This window comes from Triturus cristatus, chromosome 4_1, assembly GCF_964204655.1.
Source record: "Triturus cristatus chromosome 4_1, aTriCri1.1, whole genome shotgun sequence".
NCBI lineage: Eukaryota > Metazoa > Chordata > Amphibia > Caudata > Salamandridae > Triturus > Triturus cristatus.
This window is the reverse complement of record NC_140585.1, coordinates 35,168,896-35,192,814: the sequence shown is the minus strand read 5'-3', so window position 1 is coordinate 35,192,814 and position 23,919 is coordinate 35,168,896. Positions and strand designations below refer to the sequence as shown.

The 23,919-nt window shown below is 51.1% G+C and overlaps 1 protein-coding gene across 1 annotated transcript in view; it reads right to left on the bottom strand.

The window, feature by feature from the left end:
* The window catches only part of SLC43A1 (solute carrier family 43 member 1), a 375,520-nt gene that overhangs the window by 292,175 nt on the left and 59,426 nt on the right, over positions 1-23,919 (bottom strand). Inside the window, exon 2 of the mRNA XM_085651420.1 lies at positions 9,366-9,581. Within this exon, the coding sequence (XP_085507546.1) occupies positions 9,366-9,519 (154 nt within the window). The 5' untranslated portion in view covers positions 9,520-9,581. The remainder of the gene's footprint in view (positions 1-9,365; positions 9,582-23,919) is intronic.

The following is a 23,919-nucleotide window of genomic DNA, read 5'->3' as shown; positions in this document are numbered from 1 at the left end:
TTATTGATAATAAGATTAGTGTGTGTGTGTTGTAAAAACAGGGGAGGGAGGAAGAAATTGAATAATGAGAAGAAAAACAAGAGGTTGAAAAGAGAACCTCAAGAAATTGAATTAGAAGAATTGAGGGAGAGTGTTTACTTAGAGACAAAAAGGGATGATGAAAGAGTGACTGGTGTGTAATGTTGTGTAAGGGGAAAAAGACATTTCCGATTTCTCCTAAAATGGGACTAAATTTTCACTAATTTTTTTTTTTGGGGGGTTTATTTGGTGATAAAATCACCAAAGGGGGGATTGCTGGAGCAGAGTTTTCTGTTTGAAAATTCGTTGGTTTTTGAAGCTCTGGCATGTCTATTTGTCATAATAATTTTCTAATTATTAATAATTAATTATTTGTCTTGTGCGAGTGTGTTTATATTAATCAATCCGTTTGTCCTAACAAGAGAGAGTTACACGTGGGTACGCATAAATGTGCTGTTTAACAATAACGTGCGTGTTTTCATGTTTAAACGTTGCTATGTGCTGTTTATTTTTGAGCACAAAACGCTTTCCGAATTAATGCTTTTTTATGTTGCAAATGCTAGATAGATGCATACACATAAGGGTATTAGTGGGGTTAACACTGTTTAATCACTATGCTGTGGGAACGTTGTTTTTGTTTCTTTTAATTAAGATGGTCTATTGTGGCCTATGGTGGCCTAGTTAAAGATGGCTGATTTTGTAAGCCTGGCCTCGATTTGAAAGTAGAAAACTGTGATGGAAGAGAGCCCTGCTGAATATGGTCCTGAAGTCAGCTGACCACAGTCCTTGCTTGCCTTGTGAAATTTTCCGTGAGGACATCAGCAGCCTGGGTAATCTTCGAGTGAAATGGAACGTCCTTGGCAGCCTTGGGAAAACAAAGGAGCCTTAGAGAAAGACTCTGAGCATTGGTCTCATTGCCGAGGAGAAGTAGAACTAACAAGATACATTTGTGATTTTTGGTTCCTGTTCCGTAGTCTTTATTTTGTGATTTTTCCTGAGCGGAGATTTTCGAATGTAGCAATGTTACATCCTTTCCTTCTCGCTCTGCTCAGCGGTCCAGCGGACATTACAACTTTTCTATGTATCTTTCTTTTGTTCAATTTATTATAAAAACTGTTAGCCTAGAGAGGGTTTCCCCGCTCCTTTTTGCCACTTGCCATTTGCCTTTGCCGCGTACCGAATCTGCGTTGCTGAGGATTGATGCTGAAGGGACTTCGTCTTGAGAGACTTTACCGAGAGACTTGTCCTGACCCGTTCTGACATTTAGCTAGAATAGGTAATTATGAGAAAAATGATTTATGCTGCTTGATTTTCTTTGACTAATTTTAGATAAAGCAATATAATTTGAACATGGTGTTGGATATTATTTCTTGTCAATTATTGTGTATTATATTTTGATTATTGCTGTTTAGGTTGTATAGATCATGTTTATGGACAGTCACAATAACCAGGTCTTATCGACCTCGATATAGATGCAGGGTGATTAGGAGTTTTCTTTCCACAGGTTTATTGCTGCTGGTAGAGTATTTGAGCGTATGTTAGTGAAATGGGCCCTAGCGTATGATGAATGCATGTGCGTGTAACTGTGAGATTACTCTATCTGTGGTAGTGGGAATATTATACACACCCTGATCTCTATCAAAAACACTGGCCTCGGTGCAGAGCTGTGGGTTCTTTCCCTTTTCACTCCTTCGTGGCGCTCTCCTTGCCTTCCCTCTGCGCCCCTTATGTCTCAGCACCCCCTGCCCCCTCTAAACCGCATGTCTGTCTGCCTTACTCCTGCAAACTGCCCACAACTGGGCAGAAGGCAACCTCCTCCTCTGGAAGCCTCTACTGCAACCTACCAACACCTGCCCTCCCCTGGCCCGTTCATCCCACTGCATGGCCCCCACTAGGGGCCCCCCCCTGTCGATCACACCTAGCCCCTGGTGAGATATCTCTGGATTCAAGTCTTCCTGCAGAGCACAGCGCTGACCCCTCTAACCAACACCCCAAAACCACTGGATGAACCTCTAACATTGGGCTTGGTTATAAGCGCTTTAACGCCTGAGTGAGGGGACGGAAGCGCTATAATTATTATTATTATTCGGTATTTGTAGAGCGCGTAGCTACCCTCGGGCATCCCAGCGCTAGCGACTGAATAGAGAGACGAATGAAATGATATGTCTGATTGTTGGAATAACTGTGGGGCATATTATCAACGGTTATCGCTGGCCATGCTTAGCGATAAATTTCTTATCGCAGGCTTTCTCTGGAATTTATCGCCCTGGTAGCGCGTTATTAACAACGCGTTTCTCCAGGGCGATAAAAATTCCAGCGATAGCAAGGTTAGCACCGTTTTGCAGGGAACATCGCTGGTTTTCCAGCAATGTTCCCTGCAAAACAGCGATAACTTGCTGATACGACCCACAGGGTCGTATCAGCATAATCCACCCCGTAAGTCAAACATAGGTAAGTCAGGATTTTAGCAGACGTTAGATTTTGGCGAAAAATCTAACGTCTGCTAAAATCCTGTGGGCCGCCTTGTAAATATCGCGATGTGAACATCAGCGATATTTGCAAGGCAGTCCATCCGGGGTATGCCCAGTGAGGCCCACTTTGCATCTCATTAGCGATGCAAAGGGAGGCGTTGGGAAAAAGGGTGCTAACATTCGATTATGCATGTTTGCACCCTCTTGTAAATAGGGCGATAGTTTTATCTCCGCTTTTTTGGCTTTTTAAGCCAAAAAAGCGGAAATAAACCCCTTATAAATATGCCCCCAGGTTTTTAGGAGTTTGCAAAACGGAAGGAGGTGGGGTTCAGCGCGAAGGTGTGGGGGTAATTTGTTCCAAAGCTTTGCCACAGTATAGGAAAAGGACCTTCCTCCTGCTCGTGTTCTCCTGATTTTGGGAACGATCGCAGGTGATAGGGGCTGAAGAGGGGTCTCTTGATAGCCGGTCCCATCCCCCACAGTCTTGGAATAGAATGAAATACACCATGAGCCCATGGCCCATGCTCCAGGAGGAGATACTAGAGTGCGAACCAGCAGGAGCAGGCAGTCACTGGGAAGGGCAGGAGGCCCCAGCAACCCCCCCCCCACCCCACCTCCACTGGGGGTGTAATGGGGTGGTAGGGGCGTGGGGCTGCAGGTTCCACTCCAGAACGCCACTTGCTAGCCCATGGCTGGGGACGAGCCTGCCAGGGCTCAATGGGCACCTGAACCTCATTCTTCTGCTTACCTCACTCTGCCTTTATGTTAGGGTTCATCTGATTGGCTCCCTAGGGGTTTGACGCATACATATGTGGCAGGGCCCCAATTAGTGCCATATTTGCAGAGAATGGGTCTCCTTCCAGAACCAAATCCGGGATCCATTATCATCTATATGCGGACGACACTCAAATCTATCTTAAGGTGGCCTCCACTCACGATCTCTCCTTCCTAAGCTCTACTCTCGACTCCATTCAAAACTGGATGTTAACTCATCAACTGATCCTGAATCCCTCCAAAACTGAATTCCTCCTCCTCTCCTCCTCACTTTCTCCTCCCCCAGTGCAATCATGGATGAATCAGACTAATCTACTGAACAATAAACCCATCATTGTCGAGAGCGCAAAATACCTTGGTGTCATACTCGACAAAAAACTCAATCTACACTCCCACATCGATTCCATTGCAAAGTCTGCTCGATACCAACTGCGACTTCTTTGGGGGATTCGTCGCTTCTTCCCGGAGCACGACCTTAAAACCCTGGTCCAATCGCTGGTTCTCTCCAGATTGGACTACTGCAATTCTCTTCTTACTGGCCTCCCCAAAACCCACCTGTCCCCCCTAAAGTCCGTTCTCCATTCAGCAGCTCGTTTCATTTATGGGGCCAAAAGAAGCGACCACATCACACCCATTTTATCCACCCTCCGGTGGCTTCCCATAGAGGCAAGATCTATCTACAAGACTGCCTGTATCCCCCACAAAGCCTTGCACTCATCCTCCCCTCGCTACCTGGCGGATAAACTGAAACTCTCCGGAGGCTCCAGACCTTCACGTAATGCGGAAAATGTATTGCTTGAACCTCCCACTTTCAAGAAGGAAAGATCGATGGCCCAATCCTTTTCAGGCAAAGCGGTGAGAATCTGGAACTCACTTCCGCCTCAGTTCCGGACCACCACCTCTTTCCAGGCCTTCAAAACTGACCTCAAAGCTCTCCTCCTTCAAAGACACTTCCAAATTTAATTTACGCCCTCTATTTTCTGAAGGAAGTCCTTCCATTATAGGAAATTCTGTTCTCCATGCCTATAGAAGTGCCTTCCCAGTGTGTTTTTGTGTTTTGAGTGTCTGCCATTTAGTGCACTATTATACCTCTACTTGTACTTTGTACTCTTTTGTAATATGCACACGTCACCCTTCCTTTTGTAACGTATCGTTTGCTACCTCTTGTATTCTGTTTGCTTTTGATACATGCACAACGGCCACCACTGCCTCATGTAACGTAACCTTTGTTTTAGTGTTTTGAGTGTCTGCCATTTATTGACCTCTGTGTACTTTGTATGCTCTTGTAACCTGCACACGTCACTTTTTTCCTTTTGTAACGTATCGTTTGCTACCTCTTGTATTTTATTTGCTCTTGATACTTGCACAAATGCCGCTGCTGCCTCATGGAACGTAACGTTTGATTTTGTAACATGCTCACTTGTAATTTTTCTCCTTATGTATCATTACTGCTCCTATTGTGAAGCGCTCTGACACCTTCGGGTAAAGTCCACGCTATATAAAAACGCATTAAATAAAATAAAATAAAATAAAACCTGGGAGCCATGATGTACTTAGGTCCAGTCGACGGTACTGACAGCTGCAGTAAACACTGCCTGCCCCAGCCCCGCTGGGACAGCCTTCTGCCGCCTCGCTGAGGGTTCACCAGAGTTCAGCCGGGCCCCAGAGCACCTTCTCCCAGGGAGGGCCAGGCGGCTCTGCTGGGTTATGATTCCGGCCTTTAGCCCAGCACCCCCTAGTGTGTGCCCCAGGCACTGCAGCTGTGGTGAGAACCAGTAAACCAACTAAGTGTGAGTGAAAAGAGAACGTGTAGCGCCTGGGATCGGAGGCCTCAGACCCCCCCAGGCTGACCCCCTGTTGCCACCTGGCCTCCACCACATTCCTCCAGGCGTCAGCTGCAGTGTCGGGATTTATGACCGTGCATGTTACTTAGGAACATCAGCAGCTCGCCAACTCTTTCACGGCGCTAGTGAAGCGCAGGACACACGTGTGACGGTGTGATCCTGGACAGCCCAAATGAAGAGCTTGAACCGGTTTGCCTGCTGCACCTGCCCCTGGCTGCAGCCCCTACGAGTCACAGGGAAAGCACAGGCTTCACAGGAAACCAAAAGACATTCCATACTGTCAAAATATGTCAATCTTTCGGGACGTGTCTTCACTCACCGGAAGTAAGGCGCCCTTTGTGGGTCTAGTAAAGGACGCCCCCAGTGTGCATCCGAGAAAAACATTTTCAAAACTTAATCCGATGTTAGTTCACCTCACCCTTCCTCTCCTGTGTTCGTTTTACTAGTTTCAGCCTCCCCGCCCCCCAGTGACACACAGCAGTTCTCAGCCCCCCCTCCTCAGTGACACACAGCAGGTCTCAGCCTCCCTCCTCAGTGACAGACAACAGGTCTCAGCCTCCCTCCACAGTGATACACAGCAGTTCTCAGCCTCCCTCCTCAGTGACAGACAGCAGGTCTCAGCCTCCCTCCTCAGTGACAGACATCAGGTCTCATCCTCCCTCCTCAGTGACAGACAGCAGTTCTCAGCCTCCCTCCTCAGTGACACACAGCAGGTCTCAGCCTCCCTCCTCAGTGACAAACATCCGGTCTCAGCCTCCCTCCTCAGTGACAAGCATCCGGTCTCAGCCTCCCACCTCAGTGACAGACAGCAGGTCTCAGGCCCCCCAGTGACACACAGCAGTTCTCAGCCCCCCCTCCTCAGTGACAGACAGCAGTTCTCAGCCTCCCTCCTCAGTGACAGACATCAGGTCTCAGCCTCCCTCCTCGGTGACAGACAGCAGGTCTCAGCCTCCCTCCTCAGTGACAGACAGCAGTTCTCAGCCTCACTCCTCAGTGACAGACAGCAGGTCACAGCCTCCCTCCTCAGTGACACACAGCAGGTCTCAGCCTCCCTCCTCCGTGACAGACAGAAGGACTCAGCCTCCCTCCTCAGTGACACACAGTAGTTGTCAGCCTCCCTCCTCAGTGACACACAGCAGGTCTCAGCCTCCATCCTCAGTGACAAACATCCGGTCTCAGCCTCCCCCCTCAGTGACAGACAGCAGTTCTCAGCCTCCCTCCTCAGTGACACACAGCAGGTCTCAAGCCCCCCAGTGACACACAGCAGTTCTTAGCGCCCCTCATCAGTGACATACAGCAGTTCTTAGCCTCCCTCCTCAGTGACACACAGCAGTTTTCAGCCTCCCTCCACAGTGACACACAGCAGGTCTCAGCCTCCCTCCTCAGAGACAGACATCAGGTCTCATCCTCCCTCCTCAGTGACAGACAGCAGTTCTCAGCCTCCCTCCTCAGTGACACACAGCAGGTCTCAGCCTCCCTCCTCAGTGACAAACATCCGGTCTCAGCCTCCCTCCTCAGTGACAAGCATCCGGTCTCAGCCTCCCACCTCAGTGACAGACAGCAGGTCTCAGGCCCCCCAGTGACACACAGCAGTTCTCAGCCCCCCCTCCTCAGTGACAGACAGCAGTTCTCAGCCTCCCTCCTCAGTGACAGATATTAGGTCTCAGCCTCCCTACTCGGTGACAGACAGCAGGTCTCAGCCTCCCTCCTCAGTGACAGACAGCAGTTCTCAGCCTCCATCCTCAGTGACAAACATCCGGTCTCAGCCTCCCCCCTCAGTGACAGACAGCAGTTCTCAGCCTCCCTCCTCAGTGACACACAGCAGGTCTCAAGCCCCCCAGTGACACACAGCAGTTCTTAGCCCCCCTCATCAGTGACATACAGCAGTTCTTAGCCTCCCTCCACAGTGACACACAGCAGTTCTCAGCCTCCCTCCTCAGTGACACACAGCAGGTCTCAGCCTCCCTCCTCAGTGACACACAGCAGGTCTCATCCTCCCTCCTCAGTGACAGACAGCAGTTCTCAGCCTCCCTCCTCAGTGACACACAGCAGGTCTCAGCCTCCCTCCTCAGTGACAAACATCCGGTCTCAGCCTCCCTCCTCAGTGACAAGCATCCGGTCTCAGCCTCCCTCCACAGTGACACACAGCAGTTCTCAGCCTCCCTCCTCAGTGACACACAGCAGGTCTCAGCCTCCCTCCTCAGTGACAGACATCAGGTCTAAGCCTCCCTCCTCAGTGACAGACAGCAGTTTTCAGCCTCCCTCCTCAGTTACACCCAGCAGGTCTCAGCCTCCCTCCTCAGTGACAAACGTCCGGTCTCAGCCTCCCTCCACAGTGACAGACAGCAGTTCTCAGCCTCCATCCTCAGTGACACACAGCAGGTCTCAGGCCCCCCAGTGACACACATCAGTTCTCAGCCCCCCCTCCTCAGTGACACACAGCAGTTCTCAGCCTCCCTCATCAGTGACAGACATCAGTTCTCAGCCTCCCTCCTCAGTGACAGACAGCAGTTCTCAGCCTCCCTCCTCAGTGACAGACATCAGGTCTCAGCCTCCCTCCTCAGTGACAGACAGCAGTTCTCAACCTCCCTCCTCAGTGACACAGAGCAGTTCTCAGCGTTCCTCCTTAGTGACACACAGCAGGTCTCAGCCTGTCAGGAATCCCCTCCCACACATGGATTCCCTCCCACGATGCCACTTCAGTGAACCTGGTGCGCTTGGAGGAGAGCGGACTACAACTCCCAGAATGCCCTCCGGCAACAATTGCCTTATGCAACTCAAGAGTTCTGGTTACATAACACCAAGGGAAACGCCTAGTTTTCATGTTATGCAACTCAAGAGTTATGGTTGCATAACACCAAGGGGAACGCCTAGTTTTCATGTTATGCAACTCAAGAGTTCTGGTTACATAACACCAAGGGTAACGCCTAGTTTTCATGTTATGCAACTCAAGAGTCATGGTTATACAACGCCGAGAGTACTACTTAAGGAGAAGATCACTGGGACTCGGCGTCGGATATTCTGATCTTTGCCGGAGTACCTGGTTGAGGTACACGGACCCGTTGGTGAGTTGAGCGGCGGAAGGAACATTCTAAGGAGCGGAGGAGAGGTGCTGGCGTGTGCTTCCTGCCCGTGTCCTGTCCCGTTCTGAGAGCCGTATTCAACGTCATTGGGCACAAGTCCCGTTGGTAGAGCCGAAGCTCCCAACGGCCTGACGATTTGGAGAAAACGAGGTTGGTGCGAGCCGAAGCTCCCAACCCTTGTTCCTTGGGTAAACACACGCTTAGAGCTAAGACGCTATCCAGGAGGTGTTTCCGCGTCTTAGCCATCGACACTCGTAGGAGAACTGGGATAGGTAGAGCGGCTGCTCCCATCCATTCTCTGCACCACCTTGGGTATCATCACTTAAACCCGGATACAAGAGACGCACACTAGGAGGTGTTCCCAGCGTCTTTGTGTTGTGGCAGTACTCTGGGGGATACTGGTAGAGCGGCTGTTCCCAGGTGGTAGAGAGCCCGGCCGGGTGACTCCCACGTGCCCCCCGTAGATTCCACAACCTTGGAACTACCCTTCACAGCGGTCGAGTGGCATTGACGGCCACTGCTTAGCACTGTGCCCTCCGTTGGAGCATACCGGGTCCGGTGTGCATGCGGAGGACGGTTAGACGAGCTGTGAATGGGTATCGTACTTTAACTGGTGATTCCAGTACCGGTATTCTTTGTTGTCTGTAGTCGTTTATCTGTTTATTAAATCATCCTTAAACCTATATTTCTCTGGTCCGTCGTCTGTTTGTCCCAACCCCGAGAAAGCCAGGACGTTACACAGCCTCCCTCCTCGATGACAGACAGGAGGTCTCAGCCTTCCTCCTCAGTGACAGACAGCAGTTCTCAGCCTCCCTCCTCAGTGACACACAGCAGGTCTCAGCCTCCCTCCTCAGTGACACACAGCAGTCTCAGCCTCCCTCCTCAGTGACACCTAGCAGGTCTCAGCCTCCCTCCTCAGTGACACACAGCAGTTCTCAGCCTCCCTCCTCAGTGACACACAGCAGGTCTCAGCCTCCCACCTCAGTGACACAGCAGTTCTCAGCCTCCCTCCTCAGTGACACACAGCAGTTCTCAGCCTTCCTCCTCAGTGACTGACAGCTGGTCTCAGGCCCCCAGTCCAGTCACACGCAGCAGGTCTCAGCCTTCAGCCCGCCCATACAACAGGCTTCGGCACTCATTAGCCCCCTCATACACAAACCCCGCCCACCTCTTACCTTTGCAGAGCTGAGAGTAGAATCCTTCCTTCTTCAGCATGATCAGGAGGGAGCCCCAGCCCAGCAGGACTGCGGAGAAGAAGAGGTTCTCGATGACCGCGGTGCAGGCCATCCACCAGCGGCGGCGATAGGCCTGCTGCAGGGAGGGCGCCATGATGGGTGGGCTTCAGGGAGCAGAAGATACCAGAAGGACACCTCCACCTTCTCTTCAGCCACCTGTGGGAAAAGAGGCAGAGGATATACAGGTTGGAACAAGGGCTTAAGACTTCTATAAATGAAGGTGTGAATCTACGATTCATGCATGTAGATTCACAGCACATGGAAGTGAACAGACCTACAGAGATGCATTTGTGGTATCAGTGACTCCTGCAAGTGAACGGATAAATCTATAATGTCTATAGGTGAACAGGGCTCTCCAAGGCTCGGATAGCTGAGTGACTGGATGGAATGCTCCTATACATGATCTTGGGGAATCGACATCTCACGCACATGAACGGTGGATCCTGAACATGCACAGGTGAAGGGGGAATCTGTGGCTCCTGCAGGCGAGTGAGCTTAAGCACAAAAGAGGGATCCAAGACTCCTAGAGATGACCTTGGGGTGTCTGCATCTCACACAAGCAAAAAGGTCAACCTGTGAATCCTACACACGAGCAGGAGGACTACGGACTGATTCACAGAAACAGGTGAATCTATCATTCTTAAGTGTGAATCCACAGCGCGTAGAGACGAACAGTGTGAGAATCCAAGACTCATGGAGACAAACTGGGAGATCCAAGACTTGGGTAACAAGCTTGTGCGATTCACCGCAGTGAACCGCAGATCCGAGACGTCACAGCCTAGCTCCATTATGCCCAGATGTAACATCATTAGTTGACTCAAGTATGCCCTGTTTCCATCAACCTTTCTATTGCGCCCCTTCACTACCTAAAAACCAACTGCCATTGCCCACATACATACAACAGCTCAGAAAGTCAAGGCTTCAAAGCAACCAATGGACCTGTGGCCAGCTTCAGGACCACGGGTTTCACCCTCGCTCGCCCTGGTTCAGGACTGATTAATGCCCACCTATCCCAGGGCAGGGGCCACCACAACAGCTTACGGTAACCCATCTTAAAACCACTAGCATGACCCAACAGGCTCTGCAAACTTCTGCTGGGTGGTGAACACACTGTTCCCAAGCGAGATCCTTAAGAAGAAAGCAGCTTTACAACTCCAAGAGTGACGGCAGGTCAACAATATCGCTTACAACCTCCAAGCACACTTGTGGCCACCAGGTGGGCCGGAGTCAGTGATGATGGACACTCAGCAGCTGTCCTACCTCTCCGCACTCTGCAGCCTCTGACATTAGAGAGGGCCACCAGTCTGTCGCTGACCGCCTTCGCCACACGGTTGACATTAATGGAATGGATGGAATAAGCCCGGCCCTTCCTAAGAAGCCTGAAGGATCAAGTGAAAATGTGATCTGCTTGCTCTAACACCTCAAGGCGAAGCCGCTGAGCTCCCCAGAGATGCCCTCCAGGTCCCTTCTGCTGGACAGTGTCTACAGAGGTCCACCATCCAGTGCCATCCTAACAGGCCATCTGTGGTCCCAATATGAGCTGGTGACACCTGAAGTTACTTCAGGAATGTGGGAACGATGGAGTCCCCAGAGCAGCTGCTTGGAAAGCCTGGAAGACACCCCCAGATGTGGGAGAGCTGTTTCTGAATGGGTCAAAAATCCAAGCCCTCCTATTGGACTAAAGCAGTACTGACTCTATTTCCATGACAGATGCCGGGCGAAGCCGCGATACCCAATGAACAAAGTCAGGAGCCCCGTTTGGTTAACCACAGAGCTTAACTTTACCCTTCAGGTTAATGTAGTTACGAGTGGGGATAACTGTGATATAACATGTGTGCTCTCCTAGGAAGCACCCCACCAGCCGAACTCATCCAAAGGGCCTTGACGGAACTGGAATGCCGCCAAGGGTGGTCTACGGCGATTCCAGGTACATCAGCCTTCTCCCGAAGCTGCAGACCACACAAATAGAAAGCTAGAGGGGGATACACAGATGAGCCTTCCTAGCAAGCTGTAGACACATCTATTGACGAACAAAGTCATTAAGCAGAAGAAACAACCTATGCAGAACACTAGCAGGTGTGCTGAAGATCGAAAGCATGAACACAACACCCATCGGTGAAAGCGCAACGCCGCCTTTGAGCAGAACCAAGCCAGTTCACGTCCCTCTGTACAATTCAATAGAAGTTGTGAGGTCAAGGGCTGAAGTATGGTCACCATTTTCAAAACATGACTCCACCTGCCATGAACATGCGTTCCAGACACGCCAACCTGGTCAAAGAGCAAAGGAGCGGAACAAAGCGATGGCGGAGGAATGCCAGGTGCGGTGGGTGCCACCTTCGGAACAATCCGGAAGGACTCCTAAAGCCATGAACACTGTAGCGTCCTCCCCAGCTTGGTAGCGTGCAAAGGGCCGCGCCACACACGGAGCTCTGTAGTGCACGTCTTTATTCTTCAGAGGGAACCGTTAACTAACTGTATGCGTTGCATCATGAACTTTATTAACCTCACCCAAACGGTTGCATCATTCTTCTACGGAGTCCATCCGGGACCAGAAGGGTCCCACTATCCACGTTTAAAATACACTCAAGGCTCGAGTCGAGGGTAGAAGTGGGTGGAATCTGTCTACCCACTATTTTCAGAGTGTACACACCTTCCCCCCTGTCAACAGGTCCGGCCCCACAGAAATACGCTGGACTCGTCCCGGTGTAATTCTCTCACACGGGGACACTGTCAGCAGCGCCTGCACACTGTCTGCTTTTATTTCAAGCAGCAACGTGCAGGCAGGGAGAGGGTTTATCAGATTACAGCTTCGCCCATAACAAAACCCGAAGTTAAGGGGCCATCAGGCCTCTTTCTTTTGGCGTACCCTGGCTGGGAGCTATCGGGGGCTCACATCTCAATCAGTGCTTAATTTGAGCCAGTGGTTTCCGGTGCTCGGCACTGGCACCTAGTCATGTGCACCAGTGCTTTTCATGAACACCAGTTAAAGACACACTTTTTTATGGTAGACATGGAGAGATTAAGTGATTGTCCAGAATCACAGGATGTTGAGTCGATGCCGAAACTCAAACCTGGTTCCCCAGTTCTGAAGTTGGCAGCTCTGGCCATTACGCCACAGCCTTTCCCTACTTTCATGGTTAATAGTTGGTTCTGTTTTAGGCAGTTCTAACAGGAGAACTGGGCTGGTGCAAGCGGCCTCCTGACGAGAGCCCCGGCACTTATTACGTTTACAAATTAACCACTGACCTAGATGCAAAGGAAAGAAAACAAAGGCTCACATCTTATCACTTCACAGGTATTTAACAGACAAATGCTTTCGAGTTTGTTCAGTGCCTGTGTGTGAGATGTATGAGTCCCCCCAGTATTTACACAAATAACAATTTAATTACCACCATTTTGTTGTATTTCCTTAGCACTACTTATCCCAGTGCAGGGTGTCAGAGCGCTTTACATCACACGTACATTATACATTGACAATAAATCATATGTGTGTCCATCAATGTGTAGGATGTGTTACATAAGACAGTGAGGGTTACAAGGTGTAGGAGTCACGTGTCCTTCATAGTTCACTCTGCAATATTAGAAGCATTACAATTTATGAACTGCATGTAACAAAAGGATCTCTGTATTAAAGCAGTAACCCACTTATGTTTATGTTTAGGGATTTATTGAGCGCGTAGCTACCCATAGGCTTCCCAGCGCTAGGAGAAAATGGCATAAGTGATCTTGGTTAGGTCAGAGGGAGAATTTAGGGAAAGAGACACGTTTTAAGTCTTTTCCTGAAGGCTACTTCCTCAGCTAGTAAGCGTAAATCTTTGGGTAATGAGTTCCAAGTTTTGGGGGCAGTTGTCGGAAGGATCTTCCTCCCCATCCAGCTCTGTTTATTCTGACTTGCTGCATTAGAAAGTCTGCGGAGGACCTTGGATCCCTGCCTGGGATCTAGTGACCCACCAGTTGTTCTATTAGAGCAGGTCCTCTATTGTTCGTGGCTCTATGTGCGATGCATGTTGCTTCAAAGGTGATCCCCTCCTGAACTGGGAGCCAGTGTAGGGTCTTCAGGGCCGGCTTGGCTGATACCCTTCTCAGTATTTGAAGCCGAGTCCTTGCTGCGGCGTTTGGGACCACCTGTAGCCGATGGATAACATATTCTGATGCTCCAAGATATAGTGAGTTCCCGTAATCCAACTGTGACAGAATCGGGCTTGTACCACCGTTCTGCGAGATTGTAGGGGCAGGATGGGTAGGATTTTTCGGAGCATTTTAAGCAAACCAAAGCATTTGCCTGATGTTTTTTTGCTTGGGTCTCTATACTTAAATTTTCATCCAGCCAAATTCCTAGATTTCTTATGACCATCTTGGGGGTTGGGGATTCCCCTAACTGGGTTGGCCAGCCGCCGATATTCCTGGGTATGCTGGGATTTCCCAAGAACATCAGTTCGGTTTTGTCTCCGTTTAGTTTCAATGAGCATTCACACATCCAGTTCGCTATCTTTGACATGCAGGGGCCTAGATAATTGTCTATGGACAGGGGATCATTAGTCACTGACAGCACTAGTTGCGTGTCGTCGGCGTACAAAACTATGGACAAGCCGAATTCTTGTACTATCTTAGCCAATGGCTGCATATAAACATTAAAAAGAGTCGGACTCAATGCCGAGCCCTGTGGAACTCCGCATGAGAGTTGGAGGATGTCTGAAAGGTGTTCACCCTCCATCAGTTGGAAGGTTCCCTCATCCAGAAATGAGGTGAGCTATTTTAGCGCTATGCCTGTGATGCCTGCATCCTTTAATCGATTAATCAATGTGCGATGTGCTACCGTGTCAAATGCCGCGCTTAGGTCTAATAGCAGGATGGCCGCTGTACATCCCTGATCCAGGGCTTTCTTTAGTTCCTCGGTTACTACCAGCAAGCCTGACTCTGTGCTATGATGGGGTCGGAATCCCATGTGTGTGTGGCGGAGCCGGTGGTTCTCGTCTAGATATTGGGATAGAGACTGGTTGACACTTTTTTCGGCAATTTTGCCTAGCAATGGTAGAAGGGAAATGGGGCGATAATTTCCAGGTTCTGTTGGATCTAGCTGTGATTTTTTAAGTAATGGCCGAAAGATCGCGTGTTTCCACGATTTCGGGATGAGGCCTTGGGAGAAGGAGAGCGATCTCAAGGCTGCTGTGGCTGTTTGTGCTCTGGGGCCGCTGGCCTGGAACAGGATGTCAGGTGTGATAGGATCTTGTGGAGACTTTATTTTTTTTAGGATAACGGTGAAGTCATCCACCCCTATCGGTTCAAAATGGTCTAGACCCTTTCCTAAGTTGATGTTCCCATTCTCAATAGTATCAGTGAGGGAGTCATCTTTTAAGGTGTTTCTATTCTGTTGCAGATTCTCATACAGTATTTCCACCTTGTTTTAAAAAAAATTCACCATCTGATGTCATCTTCCTGTGGATGACGGCTGGGGATTCAGTTCCTGATTAGCAGTTGTTACTACTTTGAACAGCTCTTTTGAGCTGTTCTGTGCCTCATTGATTTTATCTTCAAAATATTTGGCCTGGGCCTGCATCATCTCTCTATGATATACTCTAATTGCCAGTTTTTATTGGCTTTTGATCGCAGGATCATAATTTTTCCTCCACTGTCTTTCCATTTTCTTGCAGGATTTTTTAATCAAAATCAAATGTTCATTGAACCACGGCGCTTTATTCCTCCTCATGGGCTTATTTTGCCTGGACGTCTGCGAATGGAGGACGGCGGCTTTGTTAAGCCGATTGCTCCATGATTTGTCTGCCTCTTCCGCGTCATCTCTCAGAGCTGGAGCGTGATCTTCTAGTGTAGCCTTTATGTTATCAGGTAGCCTTTTAGGCCATTTCTTTCTCATCCCAGATGATTTAGAGATGGATTGTTGTCTGTGATTTTGTGAGTAAGATCGGGGTGACGTAGTGGTCTGACCCTGGTATTGGCATAGGAGTCCCTATCCTTAAATTCCCCTCATTAGCGAAGATGGCTTTCAATATACGACCTTTTACATGGGTGCTCGAGGGTATCAGTTGTTTCAGTTGCATGGCCTCCATGTCCGGAATTCATCTTCTTGTGATTGCAATATCTGGTTTATCAAGATGCAGATTAAAGTCTCCGGGCACGATTCACAGAACTAACTTAAGACAAAATCCTAAACTTACTACTTTTGGTATTCACAGAAGTTAGGATTTTGTCTTAAGTTTGTCTTAAGACAAACTTAAGACAGACTTAAGACAGTCTTAAGACGGACTTAAGACAGTCTTAAGACAGACTTAAGACAGTCTTAAGACAGACTTAAGACAAACTTAAGACAGACTTAAGACAGACTTAAGACAGACAGTTAGGATTTTGTCTTAAGTCTGTCTTAAGTCTGTCTTAAGTCTGTCTTAAGTTTGTCTTAAGTCTGTCTTAAGACTGTCTTAAGTCGGAGGAGCCTAGCGCGCAACCAAGATGGCCACGTAGGTGCGAGGCTCCCGAGGACCTCCGCGACCTCCTGCATAAATCCTGACAGAATCCTGTCCCAGATGAGGGGACTGTATTTGTGAGCCCGAGCAGAGGTGACGCCCGTTTTCCGTTTTTAAATCGGACCTCGGACACCGGCAGGAGCATCGATTGAGGTTTGCGGCCTTCTCCACGCCGGCCCCCCGTATTGGAGTTGTGGGGCGATCCGGACACAAAGTGAACAACAGCGGCGGGCGAGGCTGGGTGGCTCGCGTGCCCCGCGCTTTCACTTTCGCTTTTGCGCCCTCCTCGCTGCCAGGCGAGGTTGGGTTGCGGGGCGGTGTGCGGTGCTGTGGCCTCGTTGGGCTGCCCTGCCGGCCCGCCGGCTGCGAACCGTCCTGAGGGGCGGTGGTCGCCCCCCCCCGGAGCCCTTGAACGGGATTGTCTGCCCCCTTTCTGAGGAGATTGGCTCGATTTGGGGATTGCGACCATGGCCACAAAACAAGATGGCGACCGGGCCAAGGTGAAGTCGACCCGTCGTGGCACGGCCCAACAATCCAATAACATGGACCGCTACACCCTCCAGAAGGGATCTCCAGAGGTGCTGCGTAGGTCCCCCACGGGCCCGACTGATGCTCCTGTTCCGCCCACGGACCTGACCCTCCGGGACGTCATGGGCGCCATCGCCGAGATGAAGGCCTCGGTGGACCAGCGCTTTGACACTCTGGCGCAGAAGATCGACTCGGTCCTCGTGGACGTGGGCCTCGTGAGAGCCGATCTGTCTAAAACGAATGACCGGGTCGATTCTTTGGCCCACTCTACCTCGGGCCTCACAACTGACGTGGCGGCCCTCCAACAGGAGGTGCGCAGGCTTGGCCAGGCGAGCGCCCTGATGAATCGTCGACTGGAGGATTCCGAGGGTCGGGCCCGGAGAAACAACGTCCGCATTATCGGGGTGCCGGAGGGACGAGAGGCGGAGGCAGCGGATCTGTTCGTGGAGGACCTGGTCCTCACCCACCTACAGCCTCGGGGGCTGAGCAAATTCTTTGCAGTGGAGCGGGCCCATAGGGTCCCCGGGGGTAGGCCTAAGATCGGCGCCCCTCCGAGGCCTCTCATCGCCCGGATCTTCAATTTTAGGGACAGAGACGCTATCCTGCAGACTTCTAGGCTCCAAGGGCCAGTCAGACTTGACAACATGGATATTAATTTCTATCCTGACTTTACCCCGGCGGTCCAAAAGCAGAGACTAAGCTTTCTGGGTGTCAAACGTCGCCTACGAGACCTGAATCTCAAATATTCGATGCTTTTTCCAGCTAAGCTGAGGGTGGAGGTAGATGGCCGCACGCACTTTTTTGATCGTCCCGAGGCGGCCGGGGATGGGCTGGACACTTTGCCCGGAGATCGGGGCCGGGGGGGCGGGGGGGTGCGGTTGGTGGGGAGGGCCCGCCGGGTCAGGCCTAAGGGACTAATGGTAGGCCTTGCTCCGGGCTGTGTTATTGTCACCATTGTCACCATTGACTGCTAGGGTAAGTTCCCCTCCTGTGGAGGTCGTGCGGGGTCTCTTGGGGGATCTCCCTCCTCCTCTGGGGGACTAGTTAGTTTTCTTTCTATGGGGCGACAGGCACACTGCACTTTGGGGGGGCTGTTTGGGCTCATGCAGGGGTGCAGGGTGGGGGGAGTTCTGTTGGGATGGGTGGGTTGGGGTGGGGTGTGGTTCGTTTCTACCGCAAGGCAAGCCCTTTATTGTACTGGTGTTTTTGAGTTGCTCTCGGGGGGACAAATGATGGCTTCTGTATGTGATGGGGGGTAGGGACCTGACTTTGTTGTCCTGGAACGTTAACGGGCTGGGGGATAGGATTAAGCGGGGTGTGGTCCTGCAATATCTGAAACGGATTTCGCCTGATGTGGTCTTTCTGCAGGAGACACACCTTATTGGTAACTCCTTTTGTGCCATGAATCGACGTGGTTATCGTTTGGTGGCCCACTCGGGCTTTACGTCAGGCTCACGAGGGGTGGGCATTATGGTCAAGACCTCGCTCCCGCTAGAAATAGACGAGGTGCGCCATGATGAGAGGGGACGCTACACTGTTTTGGTGGGGAGAATGGAGGGCAAAGTAGTCGTCTTTGTCTCAGTGTACGTCCCACCGGGGTTACAGTCCACCACCTTTGCGGACCTGGGACGCCTCCTTCTTGACCTTCCGGGGGGGCTTCTGGTGGTTGGGGGGGACTTCAACGCGGTGGTTTCTGGGACTATGGATCGTTATCCCCCTAGGGGCCTCCCCCGGGCACAGGCGTGGCTGTCGGGCCTTTTGGACACACTGGGATTGGTGGACTGCTGGCGTTTAAAGCATCCCACTCAGCTGCAGTACACCTTCCATTCGGGTGCCCATGGTAGCCTTTCGCGGCTTGATCATATCCTTGTCCCTGCGGCCTATGCCGGGAGGGTGGGGGAGGTGCGCCATTTGGCGAGGGGCATTTCAGATCACTCCCCGCTCCTGTTGCACTTTGGTGTCTTCCCGAGGGGGGAGGGCAGGGTAGCTCCAATCAACGCTTGGTACCTGCGCGACCCCACTATTCGCGCTGACTTGATTAAATCCTTGCAACGGTATTTCGAGGAGAATGTGGGGTCAGTCCTGTCGGCTATCTCCCTGTGGGAGGCTTTCAAGACAGTGCTGAGAGGGGAGGCCCTCTCCTTTATTTCCCATGCCCGGAGGCGCGCACAGGAGGAGGTGACCCGGATGGAGGCCGAAATTACTGAATTGGAGGGTGATTTGGGGAGTGGGGTGACTGACGCTGCGCTCCACGTTCTGCACCTTAAGCAGGCGGCCTATAGGGCCCTCGTCACAGAGGCGGCCAGGGGCCTCAGCAGAGAGCAACAGGGGCGATTGTATGATGTGGGTGATAAGGCGGGCAAGTTGATTGCGTGGCTGGATAAGAAGGAGAGAGCGAGTCGTGTGGTCCCGCTGATTGAGAGGACGGATGGTGTGCGTGTCATTGAGCCGGAAGGCATTGTTTCTTGCTTCGCGGATTATTTCCGCGAGGTATATTCCCCGGTTTCTCCCTGCTCGGAGGAGGATTCCCATGCCCTGCTGCGTGACATCGCGCTCCCCTCCCTTTCTGTGGAGGACAGGGAGCTGCTGGATGCCGCCCCCACCTCGGACGAAATCGCCCTCGCCATCCGTTCGGTCGCTTCTGGCAAGGCCATGGGCCCGAACGGCATTCCCATCGAGTTATACAAGCTGCGACCGGATGTACTGGCACCCCACCTCCGCGCAATGTTCCTTGCGGCCCACTCGCGGGGCTCCCTCCCGCCGGACCAGCGTCTGGCTACCATCGTGGTCATCCACAAGGAGGGGAGACCTCGAGATCGGGTCACATCCTATCGGCCTATCTCGCTCTTGAATGCGGAACCTAAAATCCTCGCCAAGGTGCTCGCCAACCGGCTGGTCGGCGTGGTGGGCGACCTGGTCCACCAAGACCAGTCCGGCTTTATCCCCCACCGCAATACGGCTCTTAATCTGCGACGCCTGCACGGCGTGCTAGCGCGTGTTCCGTTCGTGCGGGAGCCGGCCATCTTGGCGTCTTTGGACGCCACTATGGCGTTCGACACACTCGAGTGGCCGTACATCTGGGCGATGCTGGCGAAATTTGGCTTTGGGCCGGGTTTCATCAGCTGGGTCAAATTGTTGTACTCGGACCCACTTGCACAGGTGGTGGTGAATGGTCGAGTCTCGGCCCCATTCGGGCTGGGACGGGGCACGCGACAGGGTTGCCCCCTGTCGCCGCTCCTGTTCGCACTGGCCTTGGAACCCCTGGCAGAGTGGCTGCGGTGGCACCCTTCTATCCGAGGTCTCCGTTGGACCCCTGAGTATGAGGACCGAGTGTCTCTCTATGCAGACGACATCCTTTTGTACTTAGCCTCCCCGCGCAAATCACTGATTGTCCTGGTTGATGTTCTGCACTCTTTTGGCCGCAATTCAGGCCTTGTCATCAACTGGGCCAAATCCTGTGTCTATGTGCTTTCCGGGGAGGCTCCTGTCCTCCCGCGGGGCTGTCCGATCCAGATTGCCTCGGAGGGATTTCGATACTTGGGTGTCTACATTACGCTGGACCCGGTGGCCCGCTACGAGCGAAATTTGCTTCCCCCCCTCCAGCGCTTGAAGGAGGATGTCGCGCGCTGGAGGCGCTTGCCACTTTCGCCGCTCGGCCGGGCGGCGTTGTTCAAGATGATGTCACTGCCGCGCTTCCTGTACGCTCTCCAGAACACTATGGACTTGGTCCCAGCGCGCTACTTCCGTGAAGTGGAAGGTTTACAGCGCCGCCTGTTCTGGGATGGGAGGCCGCGTATAGCCTTGGCAAAGTTGACGCTCCCGTGGTACGACGGAGGGATTGCCCTCCCGGATATTAAACGGTATTACTGGGCCTCCCAGTTAGCTGCAATTAATCAGGGCCTCTATGGGCCCACCCTAAACCCGGCATTTGAAATGGACAAGATGCTCCTACCCGGTGGCGACTACAATCGAGCGCTCTACGCTAGTGTGCCCGATTCCCGCTTGACGGGACCCACGCGTGTCATGGTGCGAGTATGGCACGCGGCTAATGCAGCTATGGGCTGGAAGGACCGTTTGACCCGGGCGTCACCGCTGTATGCGTCTGAGAGGTTGGGCTCTCTGTGGACCTCGAAGGGCTTTGAGCAGTGGGACACTATAGGCATCAGTACAGTGGGGGATCTCTGGACGAGGGGAGGATTTAAAACATTCGAGACGTTGCAGGCGGAGTTTCAGCTGCGGGGCAGTGAATACTTTCGGTACCTGCAGGTCCGTCACGCGCTGGGCTCCGTCTTCCCAGACGTGGCCTCCATCCCGGAGTCCTCCCCCCTGGAGGATCGAGTGCTAGATGGCCATGTTCCGGACAGCACGATCTCCCTCATTTACAAGAAATTGATAAATGATCGTTTGGGCTTACTGACTGGCCTCCGCGAGGCCTGGGTTGCCGATGGGCTGGAGTTGGACGACGAGGACTGGATTTCCGCGGTGGCCTCTCCGAAGGAGGTGGCCATCCCGGCTCGCCTTCGTTTCGTCCAGCTTAAGATACTCCACCGGGTGTACATGACGGGGCCAAGGCTTCTGCGTATGGGCTATGCCGAGGACGGATTGTGTAAGCGTGGGTGTGGTGCTTCAGCGACCTTTTTGCACATTTTGTGGGAATGCCCGAGGGTGGAGCGATTCTGGCGTGGTGTGCATGAGGTCCTGCGAGCGGTTACGCATGTCGCGCTGTTGCCTGAAGCGAGGAGATGTTTGCTGAATGTGTGGGAACCGACCGATTACTCGGTTCCGCAGACGCGATGGGTGACTCTGGGCTATATGGTGGCTAAACGGGACGTTGCACAGCTGTGGGGGTCCCAGAGGTCCCCGGCGGTGTCGGCCTGGAAAGAACACATGGATTGGTGCATGTCCCGAGAAAAGGTGGTGTATGTGGCGCGGGGTAAGCCTGGGGCATGGGTGAAGATATGGGGCCCCTGGAACGCCTACCGCGGGGATATCTGCGAGCCGCCGTTGTTGCCTCCCGCTTCACCAGCTCCATCCCCCTAGTTTGCTCCCTCCCTCAGTTCCGAGCACAGTATTCTCCCGGTCCCAGACCTGTTTCCCTTCCCCTCTCGGGGGTTTTCAGTGGATGGTTTGGGGTCCCCCATTTGAGGAGCACGTGCTGCCACTTTCGATCGTGGGTTGCCTTGCGGGTGTGTGTTTATTTATGTTGTTGTGTTGTATAAAATGAAACCGTATTGTGGGCTCAGAGCCATATGGCCCGCGTTGTGGATACCTCCTGCCTTAGTGTCTATGTAAAGCTAAGTGCCTCATTGTATGTATGTCATTTGTTATCGTCACTTTAGCGGCCGGCCAGAAGGTTGTAGGCCCCTACCTGTATATATTTGAGATTGCAATAAACGGTTTCAAAAAAAAAAAAAAAAAAAAAAAAAAAAAGACTGTCTTAAGTCTGTCTTAAGACTGTCTTAAGTTTGTCTTAAATTTGTCTTAAGACAAACTTAAGACAAAATCCTAACTTCTGTGAATACCAAAAGTAGTAAGTTTAGGATCTTGTCTTAAGTTAGTTCTGTGAATCCGCCCCTCCCAGAATTGTAGTAGAGCTCTTACATGCCACCATATCTGAACCAAGGCCAGGTAACTCCTCAATAAACGGAGAGGCAGGACCTGGCGGTCTATATACCAGCGTACCTGAAAAGGAACTATTGGGGAAGATTCTGAGGGTGAATAGTATCGCCTCACTGTTGTTTGTAATAATTGGGGTGATAACACAATCTAGAATACTTCTATGCAAGATGGCTACACCGCCTCCCGTTTTTCCCACCCTATCCTGACGCTGTATGAGGAAGTCTGGGGGTAGTGCTTGGACTCTGTCAGGGGAGGAATCATCTGTCAGCCATGTTTCAGTCATAAACGGGACATCGAGTTCTTCGCTCTCTGTTAATAGCCTGAAGTCTGTGGTGTGTGCCGGTAAGGATCTGTTATTAATCAGGCCCAGTTTCCAATCGCCTGGGCCTTCAGTCATTTCTGTCATGAACTTGGTCCGGCAGAGCGGGCATGACCAGTCGTCTCTATCAGGCTTTTCCTTTTACATAAAATAAAAATCTGTCAGCCTTGTGTTACATGATGTGCTTTGCAGGAGGCACATTAACCCTCTATGCTACTTTGATTCAAAACTAGGACTTGACAAAACACAAATCTCTCCAGCAGATGTGTGCCTCCAGAGTTATTTTACGTTATTATTATTCCCTGAGATTTAGCTGCTGAACAAACATCTCTTCAGCCCCATAAGATATTTTAAAAATGCAGAGTTTACAACCTATTAAGCAGGACAGATTTACTGCCACATTTTTCCTTGTTGACAATTTCTTTGTGGCAGAGTTAAAAAACAAAAATGTATAAATTGAGGCCCAGATTTTGTGTCTGGGCTGCATCAATATTTTGGCTCAACCCCAATGCAAAATCTAATTTGTTAAATATTGTTTTGCGCTCAATTGCACTCATGATAGACCTGCTAAACATTTGTGAGGTCTCAAGATCTGATGTCACTTCCTGTGTGGTCAAGGGTTGCGATGCTACTTCCTGTGATGCACATGCAATGTTGTGCCGTGATGTCACTTCCTGTGATGTCACACCCATTCTGCCCAACTTGGTGAGTCCCCCCACTTCTTTTTTAGGACTTCAGCCCTGAATAAACCACAAGCACCACCAACAGATGTGGAAGGCGCCAGACACCCTCCTTATTCACCAAGCCTCCAGCTGCTGGCGGTGATGTTACAGGATTCTCCCGGCATCTGGCAGAGGCACCGGCCCTGGCACAAACGACACAAACCTGAGAGTCGTGCAGAAGTGCAGCTCCTAGTGAATAATAAAATATTGATTCTGCCTGCAAGAGTTCGTGCTTTCTCCATCGCCTGGCGGAGGTTGGGGATTGCAGTTCATCGAGTTGAATATATATATATATAAAGTCCAACAACCTTTTCCTTTGTGAAAAGATCAAAGCCCACTCAGATCTCCAAAGAGCCTTTCTTTATTCCAGCATGAGCAGTGTGGCATGACGCGTTTCGGAATATTTCCTTTTTCGAATGCCTCTGCCGTCTTTGTTCCAATGCGAGAATAGGCGCTCTCATTTGAAATGTGGACCCGAGTGAACATTGACGGCAGCGGCATTTGAAAATAGAAATATATATATATTAATATATATAAAAATTGATATTTTGTACAACTATATTTTTAACATCTATATATTTTTTTCAATATTTTTGTATTTACCTATGTAGGGAGTCAATATTTTTGCATTCTATATTTTTTATCTATATTTTTGACATCTATATTTTTGATATTGATATTATGTCAGTAAAACCTAGACCAAAATGCTTTAGTTGTTAAATAACCAAGTTTTGATCTCCTTCCTGAATGCCAACAAGGAGGAAACGGCTCTAACGTGTGGCGCAAGGCTATTCCATAACTTGGCTGTGCCATAAATGATGCCCCGTCCA